The 11088-nt window shown below is 38.9% G+C and overlaps 1 protein-coding gene across 2 annotated transcripts in view; it reads right to left on the minus strand.

Moving 5' to 3' along the window:
- PUS7 (pseudouridine synthase 7) overlaps window positions 1–10575 on the minus strand; it is a 92233-nt gene extending 81658 nt beyond the window's left edge. Inside the window, exon 1 of one of the 2 annotated variants that reach the window (XM_077161831.1) lies at window positions 10374–10575. In XM_077161831.1, coding sequence (XP_077017946.1) covers window positions 10374–10506 — 133 coding nt within the window. In that variant the 5' untranslated portion in view covers window positions 10507–10575. The remainder of the gene's footprint in view (window positions 1–10373) is intronic. The other variant, XM_077161915.1, reaches the window with a different exon arrangement.
- Window positions 10576–11088: the final 513 nt, after the last annotated feature.

The raw sequence follows: 11088 nt of genomic DNA on the forward strand, positions 1-11088 counted from the left end.
GCTTGCTTTAGATTAGTTTGCTGTTCTTTCCCTAGTTTCTTTAAGTGTTCAGTCAAGTCTTTGATTTTAGCTCTTTCCTCCTCTTCAATGTAGGGGTTTAGGGTTATAAATTCCTCTCTCAGCACTGCCTTTGATGCATACCATAAGTTTTGATATGTAGTGTTCTCACTTTCATTCGCCTAAAGACATACCGATTTCTCTTGCAATTTCTTCTTTAACCCACTGACTGTTTAAGAGTGTTTAACCTCTATATATTTGTGAATTTTTCAGTTCTCCAGCTGTTACTGATTTCTAGCTTCATTCCTTTATGATCAGAGAAAGTGCTTTAGATAATTTCAATCTTTTAAAATTTATTAAGTATCTTCAAGATCTAGTGATAACAGGGTGGCAATGAGTAAGGAGAACCAAATGTCGTATATGTGTGGCCCACTGAGCAGACATTTCTGGCTCTCTTCGAGGAAAGGGCCCACTGTTGAAACCAAGAGAGTCCAGCCTCAACTCTCAGATGAAATGGTGATCACAATAACAAAGACCAACAGCCTCAAGTGGTGGTTTCAAAAAAAGGGAGACTTATCAACTAAAGAAGTCATGAGAATTAAGGCAGAGATAAGGAGTACCAAAGTAAATGAAGAACCAGCTCAAGTTGATGGAAAAATCATGTACTGAAAATCAGTCAAGTGTCCCTCAGATGAAAAATATTCAGGTTTAACAGTAAACTCAAAAAAAGATGACAAATGAAAATGATATAAATAAAAAGGACTCAGTTAAAAAGAACTCACAAAAGCAGAATCAATATATTGATATTTCTTTTAGTCTCCAGTACCTTAGAGCAGCTAGAAATAAAAACCTAAAATTGTGGAATTGTAACCCATACCCAATTGTGAAAACTGTTCTACAACTAATTGTTGCAATGTACTTTGAAATGTATAACTTTTTTGTATATGTATTATTTTTCACACAAAAAAAGAGAGGAGTATAATAGAGAAGATAGGACTTAAATAAATATGACTGCTGAATCAATAAATTGATATTTCTTTTGGTCTCCAGTGTCTTGCAGCAGCTAGAAGAAAAAATCAGAAATTGTGGAAATGTAACCCATATCACACTTTAAAATCTGTTGCATAACTACCTGTTAAAATGTACTTTGAAATTTATTGCTTTTTTGCATGTTATTTTTTCACAATAAAAGAAGTTAAAAAACCTCACAAAAGCAAATAAAAAAAATAGTAGCCTCTTTTCTTTTGATAATAAAGATGAAAATGAGTAAACATACACATTTTGGACTTAGTCTCTTCTGAGAGTACATGGTATGTTTTTTTAATAACCTTTTTTTCCTACTTTAAAGATAATACAAGTTCATTATAGAAGATTTAGAAAGGACAGAAAAAGTTTAATAGATAAAAATTATGTCCAACCGCCAGTACCCCTCTAACTTGAAATGCTAACCATGTAAAAGTTAATTACCATTAACATTTTGTTATTTTCATGTGTGGGTATATCTATGTAAATTACATGTTTTTTTTTAAACAAAAAGATCTAGTGATAGCTGGTGGTTTCCTAGGCCTTACACTGAAAGCACAAGCAACAAAAGAAAAAAACAGATAAAGCGGACCGCCTAAAAACTGAGTACTTCTATGCGTCAAAGGACTTTGTCAAAAGGGTGAAAAGGCACGTGATTCAATGGGAGAAAATATTTGGAAACCACATATTAAGGGTTTGATATACAGAATATACAAAGAAATTCTACAACTCAACAACAAAACAACAAACAACCCAATTTTAAAATGGGCAAAAGACATGAACAGACATTTTTCAGAAGAGGAACTACAAATGGTTAAAAAAGCACATGAAAGATGCTCAGCTGTACTAACTATTAGGGAAATGCAATCAAAACCACAAAAGAAATATTTCACACCTATAAGAATGACCACTATTAAACAAACAGGAAACTACAAGTGTTGGAGAGGATACGGAGCAATAGGAACAGTTATTCACTGCTAGCGGGAATGTAAAAATGTACAACCACAGTGGAAGATGGTTTGGTGATTCCTCAGAAAGCTAAGTATAGAGCTGCCCTATGATCCAGCAATTCTACTACTCAGTTTATACCCAGAACTGAAAGTAGGGATGGGAACAGGTACTTGCACACTGATGTTCATAAAGGCATTATTCCCCAGTTCCAAAAAATGGAAACAATCCAAGTATCTACCAACTGATGAATCAATAAACAAAACAGGGTATACACAGATGATGTAATATTATTCAGCAGTAAGAAGGGATGAAATCCAGAAGCATGCAACAACATGGATGAACCCTGAGGACATTATTTTCAGTGAAATAAGTCAGACACAAAAGGAGAAATATTGTACGACCTCAGTAATAGTAATTATACTATATAAAATCACAGCCATAGATTCTAGAATACAGGTTACCAGGAGATAAAACGAGGATTAAAAAATGGGAAGCAATTGCTTTAGATGTGCAGAATTTTTAATTAGGTTGAATTTAAATGGGTAGAGATAATGGTAGCACATTATCATCAGTGTAATTAGCAGTGCTGAATTGTGTATGAACGTGGATGACAGGGGAAGGTTAGAGTCATATATATCACCAGAAGGAAAGCCAGAGACTTACTGACTGTATAATTCTGTAAATCTTATGGTAGACTATGACAGTGATAAATACAAATACTGCAGTGTCAAAATTCTCGCCTGCCGAGCTGGAGACCTGGGTTCAGTTCCTGAAGCCTGTCCATGCCAAAAAAAAAAAAAAGAATATAAATATTAAAAATTCCCTCCAGGAATTAAAACAAATGTACAAAACTATTACAATGAGTTTATATTAGTGTGGAATATGGGAAAAAATGTACCTATCTCAAACTACGACTATAATTAACAGTAGTATCTTCATAGTCTTTCATCAACAATAACAATCATACCACACCAATGCTTAGGGATCAATGATGGGGGGGATAAGTGGTATAGCATGTTTAGGGCTTTTTTTCTCTTTTTCCTGAAGTAATGAAAATGTTCTAAAATTATTGTGGGGATGAATGCACAACTATGTGATGATAGTGTAAGTCATTGATTTTATACTTTGGATGGACTGTATGATGTGTGAATATATCTCAAAATTGCATTACAAAAGAAAAAAGCATTTATGGAATGTTCAGGGATATTTTAACACTGGGGATATTTGATGATATTAAGGAATTATTGTTGACTTTTTAAGGTGTAATGCTATGGTAGTTACATTAAAACATAATCCTTACCTTTTAGTGATATACATGGAAATATTTGTACTCGAAAAGATATGAAGTTTGAAATTTGCTTCAAAATAATTTTACTGGTTGTGAATGGAAGTGAAGTGCATGTAGATTTGAAATAAAATTGGCCATGAATTGATAATTGTTGAAGCTGGGTGAGGGGCACTGTGCTGGTTTGAAAGGATTTATGCAACCCAGAAAAGTCATATTTTAATCTAATCAATCTTGTGGGAGCAACGGTTTCTTCTAAACTCTAGTTAGTACTATAGGTCGGTAAGTTGATTAGGTTATCTCCACAGAGCCGTGAGGCAATCAATTGTGAGTATTAGATTTGATTAGATGGAGATGTGTCTCCACCCATACTACGTGGGACTTGATTAGTTTACTGAAATCTTATAAAAGAGACATTTTGCAGAGAGTGCCTTTTAAGAACGAAGAGAGAGCTGCAGAATCACAACAGAAGGATGAGAGAACCACAAAGTCCATGAGCCAGCGATCTTTGGAGATGAAGGTAAATGCCTCCAGGGGAGCTTCATGAACTAAGAGGCCTGGAGGGAAAGCTAGGAGACACTCCCATGTTCGCCATGGGCCCTTTCAGCTGAGTGAGAAAGCCTGAACTTCATCTGTCTTTCTTGAGTGAAGGTAACCTCTTATTGGTGCCTTAATTTGGAGATTTTTATAGACTTCCTTAAATTGGGACATTTTCTCAGCCTTAGAATTGTAGACTAGCAACTTACTAAATTTCCCTTTTTAAAAGCCATTCTGTTTCTGGTATATTGCATTCCAGCAGCTAGCAAAGTAGAACAGGCACATAGGGAGTCATTACGCCATTTTATCTCAAACATTTGCATGTCTGCAATTTGTGTATACAGACACATACACATATATGTAAAACAAAACTTGCAAAGTATAAAAAGACACACTAGATATTCCCCTTTGCCCAACCACCAATCTTTTCAGTCTCCTGCTCCCTCTTTCTATTACAAGTATTTCAAACACAGAGACATCCATTCTAAGACATCTTCCTAATATACCACCTCTTCCATCACTTCTTCAAGTGCCCCAAATCTCAACAATTCTTAGCCACCACCCAACACGTGCTCATTAGTTTTTCTGCTCCATGATCTCTGCAGAAACCTCAACCAATTATCAATCCTACTGTCTACATTTGAGGTCCTGGCTGCTGCTGGTGAGGAAAGTTTCACTAGATATGGAGAAATCTCTTACAGAGTCTTCAACTCTGCTTAGTCGTTCCTGGTTACCTTCATACTCTGTAAGCCCTGTTTGCCATTCACAAAGAAAACAGAGACCACCTGACAAAAATACAGACATGCCATCTTTGAACATAGCCACATGACCTCTTATTAACACAATTCCTCTTTTAAGTAAACCTCTTAAGAGAAGTCTATGCTTATTTCTTTTTCTTGGCTTGCACTGTTCGCTTACTTTCCATTAAAAAATAATTGTAATAAAATATATATACATAAAATAAAATCTGTTATTTTAACCATTTTTAAGTATACAAGTAACTACATTAACAATGTTGTGAAAGCATCACCATTATCTGTTTGTAAACTTTTTGTCATCCCAACAGAAACTGTGCACCCATTAAGCAATAATTTCCCATTCTTCTCCCCCACCCCCTGCCCCATGCTTAGCCCTGGCTAACCACTAATCTACTTTCTGTCAAAAATGAATTTTTAATTCATACCCATTCTAGTTATTTCATATAAGTGGAATCATAAAATATTCGTCCCTCTGTGTCTGGCTTCTTTTACTTATCATCATGTTTCCAAGATCACCCACCCATGTTGTAGCATGTATCAGAACTTCATCACTTTTTACAGCTGAATCATATTCCATTGTATGTATATACCACATTTTGTTTATCCATTCATCTGTATCCATTCATCTGTCTACGGACATTTGGGTAGTTTCCACCTTTTGGTTATTGTGAATAATGCTGAGGTTCAAAATCTGCCTAAGTCCCTACTTTTTCAATTATTTTTGGTATACAACTAGAAATGATACTGCCGGGCATATGGTAACTCTATGCTTAGCTTTTTATGCTACCTTCCCACCAGCAATGCTTGTGGATTCCAATTTCTTCACATCCTTGCTAACACTAGTTATTTTCCAATTTTTTTTTATTGTAGCCATCCTATTAGCTGCAAAGCGGTATCTCATTGTGGTATTGACTTGTATGTCAGGCCACGCTCATTTTAACACTCATCCCTCAGTGCTGCACTTCACTCCCTCAACAGATACTCACTACATACTCCTGTGCAAGGCACTGTGCCAGGCATTTTACCTCACTGAACCCAGAAAGTGCCCTCCTCACCTGAGACTAACATTCTAGTGGAACATCTGGCTTCTGTCTACCACATGCCTGTCAAATTATTTCCTCCAAGGTCAGCAACGCTTCCCTTCGTTGCTGTCAATCCTGGTTCTACCTGTATCTTTTCCCAATCAGACACAGCTTGCCACTTTCCTTCCTTGAAACTCTCCAATTCCTTGCATCCTTCTCTGATTGTTCCTTAAATTTAGACTTTCCTAGGCTCCTTCCTCAGTCTTGTTCTCTTCCTACTCCCAAGTTTTCCAGCCCAGAACCCTCCATCTTTATCACCATGGCTTACTGGGAGGTCCTAGCCAATAGTAACAACAGTTAAACAATAATAGAGTACAGATAGGCATGGTTCATTGAAGCCTTACTTTGATTTAGGGATTACTATAATCCCCACCTGAGCACTAAAAAAACAGACCGAGAGATTAAGAATCGCACTCAACGTTACGCAGCTAGAAAGAGGTAGACTTAAGATGCTCAAATTCAACATGACCTAAACTGATCTAATCATTCCTTGCCACAAACCTACTTGTTTTAAACTGTACCTCTCACCTCAAAGAGTGTTTACCACCAACTAAATGCCTGTCATCCAAATCAGAATATGGGCATTATCCTGACTCTGTTCTCTCTTACACCTACATCAGTGAAATCATGAATGAAATCCTGGTAGGTTTAGGACAGCATCTGTTATACCTACCATCCCTGGAATGAGAATATTAGCAGATCATGGATCTGAAGTGTCAACCACTTCTTACCTGGTAAATGGCAGTTTGCAGGGTATGACCTGAAGCCAGACCTACGTTTTGCCATTTCCTAAACGGGTCACTTGACTTCTCTACGCCTCAGTTTCTTTTTCTGTAAAACTGAAAAAAGGTGACTCAAAAAGTAATAATAGTTTTTATGGACTGGTTGGTCATTAATATTTTTTATGGATGGTTTACACAGAAGAACTGTATTGCTGAGTCTGGGGAAGGAAAAAAAAAAAAGCTTCTTATGTTTCTTTCCTCTGGGCTAATGATTAAAACAGGTTTTGCCTTATAATTCTGAAAGACTCTCCATAAAAGGCTGCCAACATGTTACAAGTTACTAGGTAACTTTCCGGAAACCTACAACCTCCAGATGGGTCCCTGGGCCAGATAAGTCCTGAAACCTAGAGGGACCAGCCTTTCTAGAACATCAGCAAGTTCCATCTCCCTATCCCATATTATTGATAGCCCCTTCCAACATGAAAAAGTTAGAATGGGCATAGCCCAAATACCCCTAAAAAGTAGAAGAAAGATCAAAGTTGATGTGAAGTTTTACAGAGAAGGTCAGGTTTAACAAATAAGTATGACTGCCAAATCATTATATTGATATTTCTTTTAGTCTCCAGTGTCTTAGAGCAGATTGAAGTAAAAACCTAAAATGGTGGAATCATAACCCATACCAAACTCTGAAATCTGTTCCTCAACTAATTGTTGTGATGGCCTTTCAAATCTATTGCCTTTTTGTGTATCTGTTATTTTTCACAAAAAAAGAAAAAAAGTCAATTGTGATAAAAATAAATAAATAAATAAAAGGCTGCCAACAGCACTAAATAAACAGGACTTGAAGATGGCAGTCTTTTGTTTTATATTCCTGGACACTTATCTGATCTCCTTTTCTTGATACATTCAATTGCAAAAACAAGCTCATTAACCAATCTTACTTTTGTGTTTCAAATAAAGCTATACTTTTAATTTGCTTTCCCTGATGAGCTTACCACAGGCACTCTCATTAAGGTATGTATAGTGCCAATAATTATAAATCACTTAATATATATAGATAGATAGATAGATAGATATATGATATATATATTTCCAAGCCTGTGCCTAGAAAAATGAGAGTACATTTACTAGAATAGCTGTGCAAATCTGGGATGAGGAAAGAGAGAACTCAAATCAGTGTTCTCATGATCAAGAACTAAATGAAAGGTAAGACTGAAATGCAACATAATTTTTAAATTAACAAAAAAAGAGAGAGAGAGAGAGAGAGAGAGAGAGAGAGAGAGAGCAATGATCCTGGGCAGTTGCCCAGAAGAACTCAATCGAAAGATAAAACAACCCTAACTGCCCAAGGGTGAGAAATCTAAGGATATAAGTTTTGCATTTAGGAAAATTCAAAGATTTTCCAGACATTCTATCTTGAAAATGTAAAAAGTACCTGGTTATGTTTCCTGAAGATGATTGTAAAATGATAGAGCTTTCGAAATGTAACTGTGTGATTGTGAAAATCTTGTGTCTGAAGCTCCTTTTTTCTACGGTATGGACAGATGAGTAAAACATATGCATTAAAAATAAATAAATAATGGGGGAAAAATATTAAAATTAAAAATATACATATATTGGGTAGATGGAAATACTAGTGGCCAATGGGAGGGAGGGGCAAGGGGTATGGTATGTATGAGTTTTTTCTTTGTATTTCTTTTTCTGGAGTGACGCAAATGTTCTAAGAAATGATCATGGTGGTGAATATACAACTTTGTGATAACATTGTGAGCCACTGATTGTATACCATGTATGGAATGTTTGTATGTTAAGAACGTATGCGCTTGTATATTGGTTTATTGATAAAAATTAAAAAAAAAAAGTACCTGGTTAAAAAAATTTTTTTAAGTGGGAGTCGGCCAGATTTAATAGGTATTTCATTTTTAAAAACTTTAAATTTTTTTGCATGGGCAGGTACCGGGAATTGAACCTGAGTCTCTGGCAAGGTAGGCAAGAACTCTGACTGCTGTGGACCATCCTATTTTAAAAAATTTTTATTTTAAAGAAATATTATGCTGCACTTATACACTATCCATGACGATATCTCAGTTGTCAGGTAAAATCTATATAGACCAGAGGCCTAATTCTACTACTGGGAAGAGAACAAATTCCACTAAACCTTCCCATGAACATAAAAGTCCTCCACAATTCTTTGAAGGGAATGCTGAAATAAGTAGTTGTTTCCTCAGCAATCCAAATGAGAAAAGAAATATTGCAATTTTAACAGTATATTAAAATCTTTCTCATTGAGGTATTAGATTGATCAATGAGACTACATCGAAATAAATGCTTAACATTTTCAATATTTAAAGACAACATTGACCACAGCAGTTCCTTAAAAATATTTCCCTCAAAGCGATTATCTAAAATAGAGCCACAGTAGTCTTAATCCTATTTATATTTCAAAACCCTCCACAAATCCCACTTAAGAGCATCCATCCTCCAACTCCTGCGAACTGTAATCTCTCCATTTGTTAAAATCCCACAACGAGCACTTTCTTTGAAGCAGCTCACACACATCACATTCGGATATATAAAATTGTTATGACTGTCAGATTTGTTCATTCAGTACTTCCTATGTGACAGGTTCTAAGCACTGGGAAAAAGGGAAAATCTCCTGTCTTCCTGAAACTCACATTCTATTTGAACATATATCCCCAAATAAAACAAATACCAATCTCAGAACATGCACACAGCAGTGCCGCAAAGAAGATAAAGCAAAATAAGTGAGTTGAGAATAAGAAGGGCATTCTTAGTGAAGCCTCTCTAAGGAGGTGAGATTTGAGCAAAATCCTGAATGAAGAGGGCATGAAAAGACTTGGGGGGAGAGTTGCAAGCAGTGGGAATACAAGTATAAAGGATCTGAGCAAACTTATTTAGTATAACAGGAAGGCCAGCTGGCTTGTTATTTCCCTCTACGTTAATCAGGGAATGACTTTATTTCACTAATACCTGTATTGCCCCAACCGCTATTAAAAGACATATTCAAAAGAAGTAGCTAAATTAATAAACATGGGCTGTTGGCTACCTCCCTAATGACTGAACCCAAATGGCCCTTTTCAATAGAGGTGAACAGTCTATCTGGCAGAACCCTCAACAGTCAAGGCATCCGTTGGCCATAGAAGCCTATTTGTTTCACACAGATGATTACAGACTTCAGACAAAAGCCCTCAGTAACTATATTTTCTGAAAGAGTTAGCTTTCAAAATCTACTTTCTAGAAGCTTATACTGAGGCGATGAATGGGGCCTTTTTGAAAAATTATTAGAAAAGTTAAGGGTTTACCAAAAATCATACATAAAATACAGTGTTCCCATGTATCACCCTATTATTTAAACCTGTCAGCACAGCGCTGACTGTAAGGACTCTGTGCAGATGAGTTTCGGCATGTACAGAAGCACCTCCAACCACTCGCTAAACATTCACGGAGCAGAGGGCTGGGGAAAACATTCCTAGTCCCCAACCTCAGGGAAGCTAGCTACCACTTTGAAAACGTACACAAATAAGCAGTTCCCTAAGTGTGCCTGGCAGGTGGTAGGCTCGAAAAGAAATACTGAGTGTAAGCAAAGGCTAAGGCACAGGAACTGGTAAAAAAAAAAAAAAAAAAAAATGGGCTTCGGGATAAGGCTAGTTTTCAAAGAGAGAGAGGAGAGGGGCTGGGAGGAGTTTAAGGAGGATCTGGGGCAAAGAAAGCCGAGGGAAGGGAAGAGCCTGGGCTGACAGCGCTGCGGGGAGGACGGCGGGCGCGGCGGAAAGCTGGGGGCCGGGCCGGCGCTGCGGCCGCACAGTACCCGCGGACTCTCTAGCCGCGCGCTCCCGCGGGCATGATCCGTAATGGAGGCGCCGAGGGTACAGAACCACGCCGGGACGCATTCCCAGTTCGTACTGCCCCTCTGGGCGGGGCCCCGGGGCGCGGGCGCCGGGCCCGACGGAGAGCTGGAAGTGGAGCTCGGGCGGCCGCGGAGAGGCCGCACACTTACCCGGAGACAGGGAACACGGGCGCGGTTTGAGCCGAGCAGCGAGGGAGCGGAAGCGCCGGTCGCGGCGTAAGGATGCGGCGGCTGCTGAGGCGAAGACCACTCGGAAGCGCCAGCTGCCAGCGCCGCGGAGCATAAGATGTACCGTCCGCGCCTCGGACCGATGAGCTCCGAGTGGATTCGCCCGCCGCCGGACTCGCACACGTGCGGCGCCGCGCTGCGGCCCAGATAGCTCCTCCCCCGGGGCGGAGCCCACTCCCCGCCGTCGGCCCCGCCCGCCGGCCCGGAGTGGGTGTGGCCCCGCCGCTTCCGGCAGGTCTGTGCTCCCGGAGCTGCCCTCCCGGGTACTGTACCCTGTGACTTGGCAGCTGCGGAGTGGGGAGCTTCCGGTGGCCCTTGACCCCAGGAGCTTCCCGGCGGTCACACCCGGCGTTTGGCAAGGAGAAAAAGTGGTTTTATCATGCATGAAAGAATTAGATATTCTTCAAGACTTCGAAATCAGCGATTGCCTTACCGCTGTTAATGGTCCTCTAATGAGGGTTTCTTACACATACTTGTGGCCTTCACGCGGTTAACTTCTAAATAAGTATTGAATGATTTTAGCGGCTTTTGTTATATGTATAATTCCTTCGGAAGCAGCGTTTCCAAGAGCATCATTTCTTCTCTTCTCCAATTTTACCCCTCCTGTCTGACAGTTTCCCAAAGGGATCTACTTCAA

The sequence above is a fragment of the Tamandua tetradactyla genome, chromosome 1 (assembly GCF_023851605.1).
Source record: "Tamandua tetradactyla isolate mTamTet1 chromosome 1, mTamTet1.pri, whole genome shotgun sequence".
Lineage (NCBI taxonomy): Eukaryota > Metazoa > Chordata > Mammalia > Pilosa > Myrmecophagidae > Tamandua > Tamandua tetradactyla.